This window comes from Epinephelus lanceolatus, chromosome 12, assembly GCF_041903045.1.
Source record: "Epinephelus lanceolatus isolate andai-2023 chromosome 12, ASM4190304v1, whole genome shotgun sequence".
Classification (NCBI taxonomy): Eukaryota; Metazoa; Chordata; class Actinopteri; order Perciformes; family Serranidae; genus Epinephelus; species Epinephelus lanceolatus.
The window spans coordinates 33,641,650-33,660,109 of record NC_135745.1 but is presented as its reverse complement, the minus strand read 5'-3'; the positions used below and the strand labels follow the sequence as shown (position 1 = coordinate 33,660,109).

The following is an 18,460-nucleotide window of genomic DNA, read 5'->3' as shown; positions in this document are numbered from 1 at the left end:
TTCCCAGTTCCCAGTCGGAAGTTTAAACGCGAACGCACCCTGAGATCGGATTTCCAACTCGGAAACTCTGAGCAACAGCATCAGCCCCGACTTACGAATTCAAGACGGCTGCCGGTCACATACATAGTGAGTAAACACTCTGCTAAAGTACTGTTTATAGCAATTCCATCTTACTTGTTTTACATTAGGTCAGCCATACCCATAGTACTGTTCAATTCTTATCCGTGGGCATGTTGCTATGCTGTCTGTATGTGCAAAATACCACATAGAGCGTGGTTATCAACTAGGGTGACCATATTTTGATTTCCAAAAAAGAGGACACTCGCCCTGGCCACGAGATAGCCTACTTAAATGATACTTAAATGATACTCGCAGTTTACTCAAAGATTCCTTATAATTTTAATATTTTTTAAGTTTATATGTATGGATAGAAAATTCAGTTATATTACAAAATAATATCTCTCAAAGACAGAAATTCAGATAGGCTTCTCAGAGGTTACTCAACTTGCTTTTATTATGCCTAAAATAATAATCTTTTTACAAGTTTCAATTGTAAAAAAATAAATATAAATGTAAAATAAATGTAAAATCTCTGGAATTAAATAATGATAGAAATAATGTCTCTTCTGTATTAGAAAAATCAACTTGTAAAATAATAGCTATCTTTTCAAGTCTTACTGGACAAATAAATAAATAATATGAAATAATGTTCTAAATAATACCTCCTCTGTATTAGAAAATCCAACTTTGAGCTCCCCGGCACCTTTATTAGACACAGAATCATATGTGCCAGCTTTGCACACGGTGCACTCAGCCTCCCGTATGTCCCAACCGGGTCGGGACGGTAAGTTGGGAATTTTTTCTGCAGTTCATCTGTGAAGCTACACTTGCGCTTCGGCATCTTGGAAGCTTAGAATAATGCTGCGCCGCTGGTGTCCGCTGCTTCCTCGTTGTGAGTGTTGGAGATCCGCCGATAAGGCAGCCTCTCGGGGATTACGCGCGCACACACACACACACACACACACACACACACACACACACACACACAAGGAAAACCGGACATTTTCATCAATTTATAAACACCCCCCGGACGCCCCGGACAGGACGTGAAAAGTGGAGATGTCTGGGCAAAAGAGGACGTTTGGTCAGCCTATTATCAACTGATATTGCTAACAGTGGCTACGGCTAGCCCAACGGTAGAACGGTAACATTCTTGCAGGTGTCCGTGTTTTTTTCCCACTTGTCTACCGTTGTGAACTAGAATGCAAAAACTGTTGTCAACTCGGAGGTGACGTCATTCCCACTTCTGACTTCCGACCTCCGAGTACAAAACGAACGCACCATTAGACATGGCTGCATTTCCTTCTGGGATAGTGGCACAAAAATATTTTTTTACCAAGACACTGCTGTGTTTTAGTGAGGAATGAGCCCCCAAAACTGGGTATTTTTACTTATTTTAATTTGTCTTGGATGAGAGGCGCAAACGTCTTCAAGAAATGCAAGCAAGTCCAGTTGCCTACGATATAGCACTTACGATCACAGCGTTAGTGTAACATAGGGTTTCAACGTATTCACTACATAATAACGTGCAAATGTAACATATCTTTGATTTGCAGAAATGTGCAATGGCAACAGTTTAGCTGTATACAACAGGAATGGCATCATAGAAGCGTTTGTTTTACCTATAGTGTTAGCATCTGTTTTTGCCATCTCTCCCAAGCAATCTTTAAAACTGATTTTGGAACAAAAGTACACCAACATAGTCCAAATCTAGACAATTAGTTTTTATTCAACAACAAGTTTCCAGCCTTCAATATTTCCTGCCGCTGCATCACAATAAAGGCATTCCTTTGCCTTAGGGGAAATTGGCTTTAACGATGTTTAATAGAGCAGCAGGTTTCAAAATTATTCTGATTACACAGAAAAGGAGCCTTTAGTTTGACAGCAGTGAATCGGTGCAATCAGCAGTTAATCAGCCGGTGCTACATTTGGGTGTGGCAATCCTGCTGAGTTTCTGTTCTGAATATTTTCACCTGTACAATATTGTAGACTTGTGATGATGATTAAAATTACAGTTTACATGATGCCTTCAAAGCACAGAAACACAAAAATCAATGATCAGTTGTTCTTATGCAGCATTGGTTAGATAACTCACACTGTCAATACTCAGTTTGAAGGTTTTGAAGTTTTTTTTTTTTTCCATGAACTAACTTTCTCTTCATCCATGTCTTAAAAGAGTATGCAGAGGTACAATGATTTCTTAAAGGGACAGTTCACACCAAAATTAAAGATACATATTTTAACTCTTACCTGTAGTACAATTTATCAGTCTAGATTGTTTTGGAGTGAGTTGCAGGGTGTTGGAGATATTGGCCGTAGAGATGTCTGCCTTCTGTCCAGTATAATGGAACAAAATGGCACTCTGCTTGTGGTGCTCAAAGCGCCAAAAAATCTGTTTCTTTCCAGAAATCATGACCCAATTACTCAAGTCGACCTTGTTGTGAGCAGTTTCATGTAGGAACTATTTTCTTTCTACTGGACTACACCTGTCAACCCTATCACCACGCAGCAGAGTGTGTGCATGCTAGCTCACCTAGCACCAGAGCTAGCATGAGCCTCGCATCCATGAGTAAATGCGTGCATTCTTTTGCACGGTGGCAGATGTGTTGAGTTTTTCAAAAGTATTTCTTGTCCCTTTGAGCACTACAAGCCGAGTGCCATCTAGAACAGTGTTTTAGCACACTGTTATTGCAATATTTAACTGGGCCTACACAGAAAGTTATGAATGAAATTTTATCAGTATGTTGTACGCACCCATTTCCTAATAAAGAGGCAAACTCTAGCTAATTATGTAATCAAATTTAATTTAAAAAACCTTCATGGGGAGCCTATTTGTCGCTGTTTGCGCGTTGGAATTATAAGTGTGTGACACAGCTAAACCTCTGATTGGCAGCCAGTGTGAGGGATGATAACATTTAAAAGGAGAAAGTAGTGAGCGGGACAATGGATCGCTTTATTGTATGCCACAAATAACAACACAGCACCAACGAAGATAACCTACCACTGAAAGAAAAGAGACAAAGCCAAAACAAAACTGTCAGTAAACAATATCATGAAAGCTTCCTTTCTTATTTTTATTGTCTTATGGCATGATAAGAGTGATAACACATGTTATAGAAGTAATAAATACAGGTGTGCCCTGAGATATTGGCTTGCCCTTTGGTCTGCCTCGGGCACATAAAGTTTACTGATCTAGACGGCAGACATCTCTACGGCCGACATCTCCAACACTCTGCAACTTACACCAAAACAATCTAGAGTGATACATATCACCACAGGTAAGAGAAAGAAAATGTACGTGTTATTTTGGGGTGAACTTTCCCTTTGTTGAAGTCATTTGAAACCTAGAAGCAAGCTCTTACAGGATCTTATAAATTCAAGTCACGGGAGCTCCAGGTTACAGCTCTTTAAGCTCCCACAGTGGCAAACAGTTAACAGAAGTGAGGTTTACAATAGTTAAGCAACAGCGGGGGCTGTCATTGCTGTCTCAGCCCCAGAGGGACACGAGTCACTGCATGTGAAAGTCCGCCGTAGTGACCAAGCTGGAGCAGGAAGGGCAACGCTCAAGTCTTTTTTTACAGAAGCTATTCCTGGCTACGTCAGAGTAGCTTTCACTAAATGTATGTGGGTGAATTGTGAAGTTGCTGGCCTATAGAGTCGGGCCAGAGTTGACTGAGTTTGTCCTATTTGGCTGTGTACATGAGTTGTAAAGTTTGCAGAGCATTTAGAGCAAAAAGCCTGTGTTATATAAACATGTTATTCCATCTATCTACTTTAGAGTGTTTGTGCCTGAAAGGAGTGGTGAAACGTGTAGTATTTCTGTATGGAAGCGATGTCATTTTCACTAGAAGACCTCATCACACCCTGAAAACGCTCACCACATAATTACCGCATGTGTACGCTAAACTGACAGTTGCTCAGTTGTACGGTCTCTCACCCCGTTCTCTCCTCGCTCTGTGCTACCATTCGGCCTCCCCTCTTGCGCTCTCTCCGGTCTCCCCAACTTCCCCCCCAGCATCCTGCTCCTCATTAGAAGGCCTTTCATGGTCAGAGCCAATAAAACTTCAATGGAAGGCAGCCTGAAGAAAACATGGCTGCTCTGCGGCTTTACTGAGCGTTAATTACATGATCTCCACACCAGACAGTGGAGGCCCAATCAGTTTCTCCAACAGCCCCGCTGACCTACAGCCACATGTGGGACGCAGTCAGACACATAAACTCACATTACACACACACACACTGCCTCTGACACGGCAGAAATGTGCACACATACACATAAAGGTCATACATACACAAACCCATATATAATAGCCACAGACATTTCATTATACACACACACTTTGAGGCCACTAGACTTATTAACCTCTGGCCACATGTGTCTAACGCTGCCCGGCGTTCCCCCACAGCGACAAGAAAAGTGAAGCAACAGTATTATACATAATTAGAAAGTGCTTTCTGTCTGCTGTGTGGCACAATTACACAATCCTCAACTCTAGCAGAGTAACTGTGCCGGCCACATTTGCCCGAGCACACATGCACAGGATGCCAATGAGTGCAACACTTGACATTGCAGAATGAAGGTGTTAATTCATGCCGACTCATTTCAGAGCTGTAATAATGGGACGTGAGTGTAGCCATTTGTCAGTTAGCGATATGCGAGATGCTGTCCTCTTTGTTTGGACTCATCCAGTCATGAGGAACAGACTAATTATAGAGTAACATTTTCCTAATGTATTCATAAACAATGTCTGCCTTCATAAAAGAATGATTGGGAGGCAGGAAATGACTGTCCTTGCCATGTGACTCACTCCTTCTTGCTGCCTTTTCTGTCCTCACTCCTTACTTTTGTTTGTTTGTCTGTCTGTTGTGTGACGGCTGGTTATTTCAGGCGGCACTGGAGTTTTTCCATGTGTCACTGTGATAATGTGCGGTGGCATCTTCTTCCGCAAACAATCCTTAAAAAGCATCTCCCACAGGAGTGACACCATCAAACACCGTCTGATTCAGTTTCACACACTGAGATGACTAAAGAGAGTATTTTAAGTGAGAGGACTGGATGACTTTTTAGTGCTACAACACAACTGTACATGATATGCGGTCTACACTGCAGAATCACTCATGGGTTTCTCATGTCAAATGAAACATGGAATACTTTTTACCTACACTTATGACTATGCATTTTCATGTGCAAGGTTATTGGAGGATGCATTAGCCTTGCAGTCATGAAAGCAGTGCAATCAGCTCGGTCATTCCATCGTAAGATCTTTAAAGGAATGCTTCACCTGCAAAATGATCATTCGTATGCTGTGTGTTACCTTGAATTCGTGAGGAAAACTTTCTCACATACCTCCATGCTGAACAGAGAATCCAAACAATAATTTGTCGGAATCCATTCTGAATGGACTGCAGGTGACTCACAAACATTTCAAGTTTGTAAAAAACACACTTTATCTTTAAGTACAGTGAATTTCCAGCACATCTTACTATATAATGATGAAAACTCTGTCTGTGTGTGTCTGTTCCATGTTTTTCTCCTCACTGACTTGGTCAATCCATGTGAAATTTGGCACAGTGGTAGAGGGTCATGGGAGGATGCGAATGAAGCAATATTACATCAATTGGCCAAAGGGGGGCGCTATAGCAACCGATTGAAGTTGCAAACTTTGAATGGGCATATCTCATGCCCCGTATGTCATAGAGACATGAAACTTTGCACAGAGATGCCTCTCCTCATGAGGAACAAATTTGCCCCAAGAACCCATAACTTCCAGTTATATAGATTTTCCGCCATTTTGAATTTTTTGAAAAACACTTAAAATCGATCTCTTCCTAGGAAGTTTGACCGATCTGCATGAAACTGGGTGAACATAATCTAGGGGCCAATATCTAAAGTTCCCTCTTGGCAAAAGTTGGAAAACTTACTAAAACTGAGCTTCTATAAGGCAATGAATATTGCGGAGGGTGTGGCTCATCACATAAAGGTGTAGAACATTTCAAGGGTTTCACCCATCACCACGCAACTTTGTAGACCACACATAATCTGAGGGGACCCCTCCATTATTGACCCCATCAAACAAAATGGGGGCGCTAGAGAGCTAATTTCATATCTAGGCCTAAGCGCCATATCGATTTTTACTAAACTTGGTAGATATGTAGAACAGGATGCCTCAAGGTGACTGGAGAAATTTAACTCTAATTGGCAACTGGGTGGTGCTATAACAACAGAAAAATGCTTAAAAATGGCTAAAATGTGACTGATCACTGTGGCTCCCCCTGTGGACCAATGTTTGTTTGTTTTTCTAATTTTTGGTATGACTAAGTCATGGTATGGTATGCTGTACATAATCATGGAAACTGTCAGTGTGTCATTCTGTCAGTGTGTCATTCTATCTGTCCCATGTTTTTCTACTCACTGACGTGGTCAATCTATGTGAAACTGCACATAGGCATTGAGGATTGGCATAGGTAGAAGGGGACAAAGCTACCAATGGGCATGGTCTAGTTGTTTTTATTTTGAAGTGCTGTTTCCTGCTGTAGAGTGAGTGAATAACAGACAGCTACTTAACAGAGACAGCTAACTAGCTTGATGACATGGCCAAACATAAGTATAACTGTGGATGTATTAAACTGTGTGGACCTTGAACTAATGACTAAGGAAGAATCTGGACCCCGTGGCTGGACCAGTTGGGAACCACTGAGTTAAAGTAAACAGGGGCTGCAAATCTGTTTCGACACATCCATTCACAGACTCTCACATAACTCATGCAGTGTAACACAAGTATCATTTATCCAGTCGTATGCTTAGTATTTCCCACACATGAATTTTTTGCTAAAACATTACAATTTAAAACAGGTCGGTGCAAGCAGTCTCATGCACAGCTGAGGGAGTCTTGGTACTTGATCTCTGCTCACGTGGAGCACACATGGCATGCCACTCACAAGCGGATGTATTTTATATTGTTTTAGCAAAAATTCTTGTGTTTGGGAAGTAGTAAGCAAACAACTGGATGAATGAGAATTAGATTCTAATGCAGGAGTGCATGAGAGTTTGTAAACGGATGTTTTGATATACTTTTGCTGTTGTTAAATGTGGACCCCATTGTCTGCCTTTTATGGATTCACCGTGGTGGCATGTGAGGACACTGTGTCTTCACAAACTCAGGGTAACATGAGGTGAGATGATACAAATGATCATTTTGCGGGTGGAGTAATCTTTTTAACTCAACCGTTGCCTCAGAGGGCTCCTGACCTGAACTGAGTGAACTTCTCTCTCTCCCATACAGAAAAAAGAAGAAGAGGAAAAACACATTAGTTATGGACATATTAAAGCCAGTGGCCATGACAAGGCACTGCCTTGCTCCTTGGGATCCAGACTTACTGATCCTCTTAGAAGTAATGAATACACTGAAAAATTCCAAGTATGTAAAAGATGTAGTCTGCTTTATAAACAGATCATTTCCTTCAGAGATGTAAGGGAAGTAGAAATGTCTTCTACCAAATAAAGCCAATTACGTAAACAGCCTTATTGGGTAGGGTTATTGTATATAAGACAATTGGTGCAAGCCATAGATGGATTACTGAATGGGCCTACCTGGTGCCGACCCAGGGACCCAAAGTGTCAGTGTCAGCACTCACAAAATGTCACTTAAATTAACATGTACTGACAAGGAAGAGGCTCAAGAAGACCAAGAGATGCAAAGGAACTGTAAAAGAGACACAAAATAAATACAAAATTGGGCAAAATTCATCAAACACATTCTCACTCTGACCTCGTCACATATTGACGTTTGGTCATGAACTTTCCATGTCCACATATGACATGAAAGATACCCTGGGTGTGTTGGTTGTTGTTGTTCTGGGACACCGTGTCAAGTTCTGCCTCTTACATGCATTGTCTTCTTTCAAAATACACTTCAGTTTTCACAGGAAATTTAACATTTCCATACAGTATCTTTCAAAATAAACGCACTTTGTTGGTACAACACAAGGAATTGCATTTTTTTCCTTCAACAACTAACACACATGGTTAGGTTTAGGAAAAAATAACAGGGTTTGGCTTTAGAATCGTACAGGACATGAACACCACTCTCTCAGGTGAAAGTTCATCTTAACTTTCATCCTTTTCCCACCGCGTTTCCCCTTCCCCAGGGCGCCATTAAACTATAACGATGACTAGTAGCGTATCATGCCAAGGTGAAAGGACAGATTTTTTCATCTGGGTCTGACGCCGCAAGTCACTGCTCACGCACCAGATTTCAACGACTTCGGGGTGAGACCAAGTTGAAAGTATCAGAAGTTCCCCCTGGCCTTCACTTGCAAGATGTCACATGTCCGCATTCAGGATAGTCCAGGGGACTCAGTTCAATTGGGAGGGGAATGCGGAAAAATTTCACACCTTCATTTGGTTCAGTTCACTTTCACACTGCACTTCTTAAAGCGGACCAAACTGCCTGGACAGTGTCACGCAGTTACAACAGCTGCTCATTTGGGGGTGTATTGCCCGAAACCACCACTGACCAGGAAGAAAAAAAGCATGAGGAAAAAAGAGAACCCGGCTCATTGATTGGCCAGGACCGAAAACAGAAATCCATCCTCTTCAGCTGGCTTGGTCACCACAAAAACACCAAACACCAAAATGCAAAGCGCTCTACGTCACTTCCTCTCTTTGGTCCGCTGGATAGTCCGTTTGCATTTCCCACTGTAAGCAAACCACACCAGGATTCACTAGCAAGTGAACCCAGACCCCCAGTTTTCAAGTGGACCAGGGTTCGCTCGTTTGGTCCGCACCAGAGTTCGAATGAGCATTCATACCGAATGAGCATTCATACCACTCCAAATGAACCGAGACTGTCTGTGGAAGCGGACCAGGGTTCCTTTAAAGCAGACCAAATAGTGCCAGTCCTTAATTTAAGCTGTCCTTAAATTAACATGCACTGACCAGGAAGAGGCACGTAAAGACCAAAAGAGATGCAAAGTAATTATAAAGCAACACAGAACGACCAAAAACCCCCCTCAAAATGACCTCAGCAGGACTCGAAATGAACACCTAGACACAAAATAAATACAAAAAAGGTGCTTTATGATTACAAAGAGCTCCTGTGTTGGAGAGGTGGTGGGGCCCTTTGCATATCTGTGCCCAGGGGCTCATTGTCTTATAATCCGCCCATGGTGCAAACTTACTTCATACAGAAGGTTGGTATAGTTCACATACACCTACAGAAACTGGGATAATGACGGCATTCAGCAGGTGACAGCTAAACAGCCAACAGGGCAGGTAGTGACTTGTAGTGTAATTGCACCTTGAGGAGTGATAAGGCGCATGTATGCAGCCACTATCTGTGGTGGAGGAGAGGTACACTCAGCGCTGACCTGTGCTGGTGGGTGGGTGCGTGGGGTCGAGGGCACGCCCACAGCTCACCTGAGACACCTGGCTGCTGGAGCTCAAGCTGTCAGGAGGCGTCGAGCACATTCTTTCCCTGAGAGCCTCATGATACACCCAACACCACATGCAGCACTGATACTAACTGAACACGACAGATGTTCCCAAAACTCAACCCAAACCTGTTCGTAATGTTATTCTGAAACATGTCTAAAAATAATATTTAGATGAGACAGAGGAGGAAGGCGAAACCTCATATAGTCCCTCTCACTCTCTCTTCCACTCTGTCTGCCTCTCCTCTCCCTCCCTCCTCCTCCTCATTCCTCGGAGTGGCAGCGCTGGCATAGCATCGTTCAGAATATCCTGAGCCGGGAACGAGCTGCGGTAGCTGCTGCCTGTGTTGAGCGCACCTCCTTACTCAGATCCCTCCGGGCCGTCATAGCCGGTAGGCGTGCGGCGACAGAACCTGGCTGCACCGCGTCAGCGCAACACAGAGCTATTTTCTGACACGACCTAAATTATTTCAGCTGTAAACGCGTAACCTAATTCTTTCATCTCTCTCTTGCTTCTCCCTCTCTCTAGGTGAAACCAAAAAAAAACCCACCCCAACAGTGGATATACAGGAGACAGGAGGTCTGCACTCATCCCGGGCACAGCGTGAGAAGATTTGATTGTTTGGGGAAAAATAATAAATCTGCTGTCCTGTCCACATCGGCCCTACAGGAGTGGGAAGAGACGGGACCTCTGCGCTGTGAAGAGTCGCTCCTGTGCCGTGCAGCAGTGCGCGGAGAGCAGCCACACACTCAGCAGACGCACTGAGAGGGCAACAGGGCTGTAGGAAGGTGGAGGATATTTTACGCACAGCAGCACTCAGTAGCCCCGTTTGACACGCGGCCACTTACACTGGGAGTCTCCTGCTCCGTTTGAGGACTCAACACAGTCGCTTCGCCTCTTGGTCGGATTTGCACTTGACTAAGTCCACATACAGCAGCCGGCCGGGATGGATTCCTTCATCATAGCGGCTCTGGCAGTGTGCTCTCTAACGGCACCAGCCTATGGGGACAAAGGGACCAGCAAAGCCCGGAGTTGTTCGGATATCAGGCAGTTTTATAGCGGGAAAGGATTCCCTCTGGATGGTCTCCCTCAGTCTGAAATATCAGGTAAAACTCCTTTAAAATACACCCTGAACAAAGTCATATTGTGTGCACTCTTTTTGGATCATACCTGTCTATATACAGCATAACAGTCAGTTTAAATCATGCCATAAAATGTTCAGCCTCACAGAGTTGCTGTAAACTCATTGCCACTGAGAACCATAATCCCTCTGCAAGTCCCCCCTAGGAATGTTAGTCTATTTTGGGGCCAAAGTCGCACCTGCAGTAGCACCATTTATTGTGTAAGTGCTGGTGTGTACTGTAGATCTGACCTGTCCCGTAGAAATGAATGATCCTGAAAATGAATGATTGTGTGCACTTGGTTTACAAACTGCACACAGTTGGCACACATCACTGCAGGGAAGTGGTACTTTTAAAAAATTGTCATGTTCACGACAAACTTAAAAAGGATGCACTTTGTTCTGTTGTGAGTGAGCGAATCCCAGTTCCTGTCTTTGTACCTTTTAAACCTGTAGTCAGGCTCATCTCACGTCACGTGGTTCTGTAAATCAGAGGAGCTCTACCTCTTGGCTATTTCTCAAGATGAAACACTGCTTTGAAAAAGATATTAAGACACGTCAGAGACTATCTCTCTGTGCTGGATGCCCGATCAGAAATATGAGAAAGTCCCTTCAAATTGTCTCGCACGCTTGACATTTTTAGAAACAGAAGCAGGATCAGCACCTCTGTTTCTGTTCGTGTTTCTCGGTTTCCCTGTCACTGTAAACTAAGCTGCTGCTGCTCCTGAGGGCACTCCCCAGCCTGCCCTCGTCTTTAAGCTATATGTGGTCTTTGTGCGGAGAATCCTTATAGAATTGCCAGACAGTCACTTGACCATGTGCTGTAACCACGCAAATATGATGTTGCTCACTGTGTCATTCATGGTCTGATGTCAGACAGTCACAAGCCCGTCTTCAGCTCAGATGATTACACGTGTGCCTCCTGTGGAATTCAGTGCAACGCTCTCACACACATGAACACACACACATGCAGTTTACTGCAATTTCAGGTTCTACAGTTACAGTATCGTACATGCATGGACAAGACAGGAGGCTGTGACTGTGCATGCTTACACAACCACTTTCCAGTGCACGGATTAAAAAGGAAATTTAATTTTAAACTGGCATACTTTATAGTTCATTGTCCCAAAACTGTCAAAGTACTGCACGTGAAGAACTGTTTTCCAAAAAGTACAGAGCAGGAAGTAAAACACTGATATCTGAAGTGATCTGGAGGCTTTTACAAACAGGAAATAAGCGTGGGCAATGGTTCATACTGTAACACCGCCACAGTCCCTCTCAATCTGATAACATACCCTTTCCTCAAAAAGCCCCCCCAGACTCTGCGTCAGTCACCTCCTCTGTGTTGTCCAATTCATTTTCTACAGAGTGCTACACCACTGTGACAGCAGATAAACTTTCCTCCCCTGTGAAGACAGAGATGTTTGTCCATTAGCACAGGCCGATTGGCACTGAGACATACAAGGGTGACTTTCTGCAGTATTCACCTAAAGGTCACACACTCCTAAAGTAGAAGCTGCTCTATTTTCTGATAGCATATGGGCTCTCACACAGCACAGCACGGCTGCAGAAAGAGCATTGTGCCGTGACAGAAATAGACTGCATATAACGTGCTGTGGGTTTTGCTTCTCGCCCTACAGATTTTAGGTGTTTCCCTGTGATCTCACTCAGGTTCCTAACTATCCAGAGCTGCCACTAAGATGCATAAATGGAGCATTAAGAGTGCGCTTCTGAGGAACATGATATCCGATGCAAAGGCAGCACAGTAGATCTTTCCCTGTGATTGCACTGATAGGATGGGAGAGATTATAAGATTTTGAGGGTGGGGCGGTAATGTGATGAAACTGTTAGCTCATGTCATCACGCCATACATCATAAGGTAGTGAGGGCCAAGTAGTAACTGGACACTTCTAATTTAATTGATTGACCATACTGAATAAATCATTTGACAGAATTAACGCCAGCCCCGGTGCCTTAGAAACCCCCTTTTCTTCCAAATGTCTGTAATCCATAATGCTTTAAAGATAAAATCTGTCTTGTCATGACACCACCTGTCCCTCTTGTTTCAATCAATGATGTGGAGCTTACTTAAGTCTGGGGTCAATGCATTCTCGGTAAGAGAGAAAATAAGGGAGTGAGACAGACCCTGAGTGCCAGGAAGAGATGGATAGAGAACTGAGGGAGAAAAGGAGAGATGCAGAAGTGGATAAATGTGAGACAGAAAGAGAGATAGAGGAAAGGGGCGATTTGGCTTTGACAATATTTCTCCCCGTGTCCCCGTCTTCTTGGCTCTCAAGCATAAATAACTGCTCATCCGCTCCAGTCTGGCATATTAAACACCTGAGTAAAATATGAAAGCTTTAATTTATGCCTCCAAATTATGAGCCACCTGGATGTTGTGCATGATCCCTGACATCTGAAGAGGGATATTTCCTGCTCTGACGCCGGGGCTTGATCAACGTAATGTATTGGCCGGGCCTGACTCAAGGTCACATGCTGAGTACATCACCCCGAGTCAGTCTGGGAGGACGATGAGAGACGGCTCGAGAAATGATGTCCAGTCACAGCACTTTAACATCCTTTGCTGCACAATATATGAGATCAAATTCCTTGACACACAAAGTAGCCAATACACTTCTGTAATTCTTCATTTTTAGGTGCACAAACTTATGTAATTAAACATGGAAGCATATGCAGAAGTCTCAACAAAGTCTGCAAGTAATATACCCTTAAAAAAGTTGTCAGTGCTTCTAAGTCCATGAGATTTAATTTTGATTAGTTTGGGATTTAAAGATGTGCTCTTAACTTTTCTACATCTGCTTTTTACGTTTGCATTTGGTACGTTTGTGAACCTGTGTGGTTAAAAAAACTGCAAAACACTCCCATCCCACATCCCGCATGCCAGTCCCTGTTTGATTATGCCCAGTCAGCGGTGGAAGAAGATTCCTAGATATTGCTTTCACATCGATACGCCTCATATAACAACTTGGATAGTCCCCCTGCTCTTAAGTAATTTGCCCTAGAGAAAAACCCACGCGGAAGAAAGCTATTGAGTTCAGGGTGAGCTGTTTGTTATTGTGTTGAAGCGGAGTTTACTGGACCATGGTAACAGCATCAGTTGAGCAGAAATGAAAAGCGATGGGTCGCAAGCAATCAAAATGAGTGCGATGATGCTAGTTTAACTCCGCCGAGTGTAATCAGTTTTAGGAAACGGCTTTTTTTGTTGGTATTTACCAAAAATGGGTGATTGATTTTCACGAGGCTCATCTGTCTCCTCCCTGCACTGCCCCCTCCCTGTCCCACCCCATCATTACAGTCCTGATGACTTATCTTTTTGTCTTTCAGGGGATGACATTCTTCATCTCTCTGTTTCTCTCTCTCATCGGCTCTTAAAGCGAGAGGCGCCAGACGCTCTTTGAAAGCAGCTGGCAGCCAATGAGTGTTAGATGCTCAATGACATATAAGCCTATACAAAGAGACAGGCTGCATGAGACATCTGCAGGAAGGCTGGTTACGTTTTGGTATGACTTTGGCTTTTCCCATGCTGTATTTGTGTTGTTGTTGATTGCTGCTTGCTGGTTGCTACAGGCTGACTGCGAGTGGCTCGCTGCTCTGAAGTGTCATCTCTAACCAGTGTTTGGCTAATGATACAGTGGGATCGCTGCTCACCAGGCTTGCTAGGAACTGTTGTCGACTAAAGACTGGCTTGTGGCTGGAAATATGGGCTGATCAGTATGTTAGCCCACAGCGAAAAAAAAAAAGTATGGGAATGTTTTGAACTCAGCAGCTTGACTGTGAATTTGGGTATAAGTCTGGAAATGCATAATAGCAGCGTTGTAGCTAAAACAGAGCATGAGTTTTCACACGCTGGGTAGGAAATCTCCTCAGGCGACTCTCTCACCTCTTTGACTGAGGGTAATGATAAGATAATGGCTACTTGTGTATTTGCTGCCCCCTACACCATTTTCTAGCCAGAGGTTAAATGCAGATAGGAGTCCACTGCCAGAATAAAACATAGCTGGCCAGCCAGGGAGAGGCTGCAACAACAAAACAGCAAAAATATAAAGGAGTCATATTAATTTGACTTTTTATTTCACCCTCATGGTATACAAGCACCCACCTCTCACATCCCTGCGTTATCTTCAACCCAAATGGCTCATCGACTTGAGTGTTTATGGTCCAGAGAGAATTGCAGACTATGTACAATTGTGTATGTATTAAAGCTCTTAATCTGTGTGGACATACTTATACAGTATCTTTATGTCTACCACCAGTTGCTTTTAGCTTAAGACCCTCCGGCTCCTCTGTCCGCCCTCCTGTGAGGCTGCTTGACATGTGCTGGCACCTTATTCTTATCCCCTCAGCAATGTAGTCTCATGTCAGCTCGGATTATAAAAATATGTTCACAGTGTTATCAATTATTTATTAATCTTTTAGTACCAACACTGCACTGTTAACAGTGTTACTGAGCTGAAGTGTTTCTTTACCTGTGCAAGCCAACACTCTGTAGCAACAGGCATAGAGACTGAATCTGTGTCCCAGCTCAGGGAGGCATGTATAAGAAAGCGGACTTGGACCTGGGGTGTTGCAATTAGATGGTCAGCATCTTAAAACCCTGGAGCAATCTCACTGGGTCGGACACCATGAGATTTCCGAACATTTCCAACATGGCGTAAGCCAAAAGGAAAAAAAATGCTTACTTCCTGTCTGCCTTATTACAAGCATTGCAATAAATTAGCCACTCAGTCATGTGTGTGCATGTGTGTCTGTCTGTCCACACCTAATCTCACACACTACTGGACCAGTCAGCCTAATATTTGTGTGCACATTTATGACTGTATGCTCATGGACCTCTCATGGTTGCAGTAATCAACAAGTGTTGAATTCTGTTTCACTGACTTTATTATTGACTGTATTATACCATTACTGACTGCTGCTGTCACCAATCAAGTGAGTGATTGACAGAAGGTAAATTATCCACACGAGGTAAAGATATGGGCCATGAACGGCCATGGACATCAGGTGTCTCTACTTGAAGCTGACTTGGAGTTGGGCTTGCTTCATAAAAGTGTCAGGGATTTGGACATCAGGAACGTCTATGTTGACAGAAACTGATGGTGACCTTGAAGCAGGCTGAAGTTAGCCATAATGCAATGTGTGTGTGTGTGTGTGTGTGTGTGGGGGGGGGGGGGGGGGGGGGGGGATCTGTGAAATGTGCGAAAATTTTCACATGGTGCAGTATTAAAGGTCATTCATCACAACAGTCAAAACAAATTAGCCAAAATAGCAGTCAAGAAAAATCATTTAAATATGGCAGAGCATATGCAAACATTTCTGTGGCATAGATTTATCCCCGATTTAACAAAGTATAAGTTTGGCACCAGACAGGAGAATAAACACAATCCTACACTGACATTTTCTAAGTAAAATATTAATTTAAATTAGTTGGGGATTTGTCCAGGATAGCTGGTATCCACCACTACAAAATGTCAAGTGAAAAACACAAATCATTGCTTCATTCTTCAATCAAATCCCTTTATATTCAACCCAAAACAGACTCAAATCAAATGATAAATCTACGTTACACCATCATTCCTCTAAACCAGCTGGTAAGGGCCGCAAGTTCTCAGCAAAGTCACGTAGCAAGAGGCATTTCCAGCAGTTGGCTTTGCTAAAAACAAGCTGTAACTAGTCAGTTCCTGGCTACATTTTGGCATTCCATCAACGGGCATCCATAGAAAAGTTTGGTTTCATTTTAAACCAGAGCCTCTGCAGATTCATTCCATATCTGCTATGTTATGACCCACTAAAGTCAGGCACGACACGAGATGAAAAAAAAATCCTCATTTCATGAACCATCTTGATTGTAAGGGAGCTGGAATGGACAACGCCACCGGGCACAGCTGTGCTGCATGCATTGTTTGAAGCAGCTGCCTGGTAGAGATCTGTACAACACTGAAAGCACTTTTCTAGTTATCATGTGTTACTGTATGCACAAAGAAAATAATAATTGTCTCGTTCTCAAAACACTTAAAGATGCTAAGGAGAGACAGACATTCTCATTCATGCCAGCTGCACAGATGATTGAACTCATATTCAGTAAAACTCTAAAGCTGTGACAGCATTTCTAAATTGCACAGTCACAAAAAAAAAAAAAAAACATTACTTAAACACGTGAATCCAGCAATGTTGTGCATTTCATTTTTGAAAATGGCTATAGACAGATAAAGGGACAGACCAAACTTGACCATAAATAGTAAACACCATGTGTGTGTGTTGAGATAAGCTTGTTGTCATTGCAGACGCTGTGGACATCAGCCTTATCTCCACCCCATTAATATCCCCGCTGATGTGGTGTTCTTATATTCTCCATATGGCGGATAACTAATTGATCGCACTGAATTACATATTGCCGCCTTATGAATGGAACTCATTAACCAACTTGGAGATAAGAGGGCCAGGGCTTATTTGAAGGTTAACGTCAGCATAAAGCCCCATGCATCTGTTGGTCTTCCTCTACAGACGGATTAAAGCAAGAGCAACAGTTGTTTCTGTATCACAGTGTGCAGGCTCGTAACTCTGCTGCAGTTTAAAGTGTGCGAATCCCTACATCTGGGCTCCTGTCTGCGCCTGTTTATGTGCAGCCGTGTGTGTGTGTGTGTGTGTGTGTGTGTGTGTGTGTGTGTGTGTGTGTTTGCGAGCGTGCACGTCTCTTTGTGTGTGTTTTCCTACCAACTGAATATGTTGGAGTTGTTAAAATGCTGAAGTCAGTAAGAAGCCTCTTGAAGCATTAAGCCATAATGGGCTGCAGGGAGCATGAAACAGACCACAGCGTGTTTGATGTTCACCAGAGAAAGGGAAGAGAGAGAGAGAGAGAGAGGAGAGAGAGGGAGAAGGCCGATGGACTGCTGAGTGTGACTTGGGCTGCCCTGGTCTGCTTGGTTTTGCTAGTCCCTGCTCCGCCCTGTGACGGGTTATATGTGGGAAAAAACAACACAAAGAAAAGATGGAGTTAAAAATGGTTTAAACCAAACAGCTCCTTTTAAAAACGTGCTCTGCGCTGCATTTCTTTACGTAATCATTTTCAGTCTCAGGCCTGTTGGAAACATGGAACTCTAGAGGACAGTCTGTCCAAACATGTTTAGTTGCTCTGAACTCTACATACAATGCGAACAAGGACGGGGAAACCTTTTCCACAGGTTCCACACTTAGCAGTTTCCTCGATTAAGCACAGACATCGAAGTTGTCACTTTGATCTGAATCGTTTTTGGGCAGACGATTTAAGGTCAGACTGAAATTTTACGATCCTATTTCCTTTGAAAAGCACAAGTAAAGAAAACAGTGAAATAATTACATTGACGGCAAAGACAGAAAGAGGTGGAAAACTCTCTATTTCCTATGAGTGATTTTAGAAAACTACAGTAATTTACCTCAGTGTGTAAAAGGTAGGAAATTGAGTTCCCACAGAGATTGCTTTTTAGAATATATTGCACCACCTTGACAACTATCAGCTGCCGCTTCTCAGACCAGCATGCACTTCAGCTGCTGCCACTCCTCTCTATTCTCCCTTCTCGCGCTCCTCGTGTCTTTTGTTCCTTGTCACTCGTCTAATGTGAGAGTTCACACGTACAGCCCTCCCTTGGCAAGCACACACACACACACACACACACACACACACACACACACACACACACACACACACACACACACACACACAGATGACAGCATAGGCCAGTCTTTTTATGTCACCACAGGGGTTTGCAGTGTCATTGCAACAGGCGTGTGTGTGTGTGTGTGTGTGTGTGTGTGTGGTGGTGGTGGGGGGGGGGTTGAGGGCTGCAGTGTGT

At 43.4% G+C, this 18,460-nt stretch overlaps 1 protein-coding gene across 2 annotated transcripts in view; it reads left to right on the top strand.

Annotated features, from left to right (window-relative positions):
* The first annotated feature begins 3,238 nt into the window (after positions 1-3,238).
* The window catches only part of gpc1b (glypican 1b), a 108,886-nt gene continuing 93,664 nt past the window's right edge, over positions 3,239-18,460 (top strand). The window contains exons 1-2 of one of the 2 annotated variants that reach the window (XM_078173317.1): positions 3,239-3,338; positions 10,022-10,599. In XM_078173317.1, the coding sequence (XP_078029443.1) occupies positions 10,440-10,599 (160 nt within the window). In that variant the 5' untranslated portion in view covers positions 3,239-3,338; positions 10,022-10,439. Of the gene's footprint in view, positions 3,339-9,730; positions 9,885-10,021; positions 10,600-18,460 lie in introns of those variants that run through there. The other variant, XM_033650603.2, reaches the window with a different exon arrangement.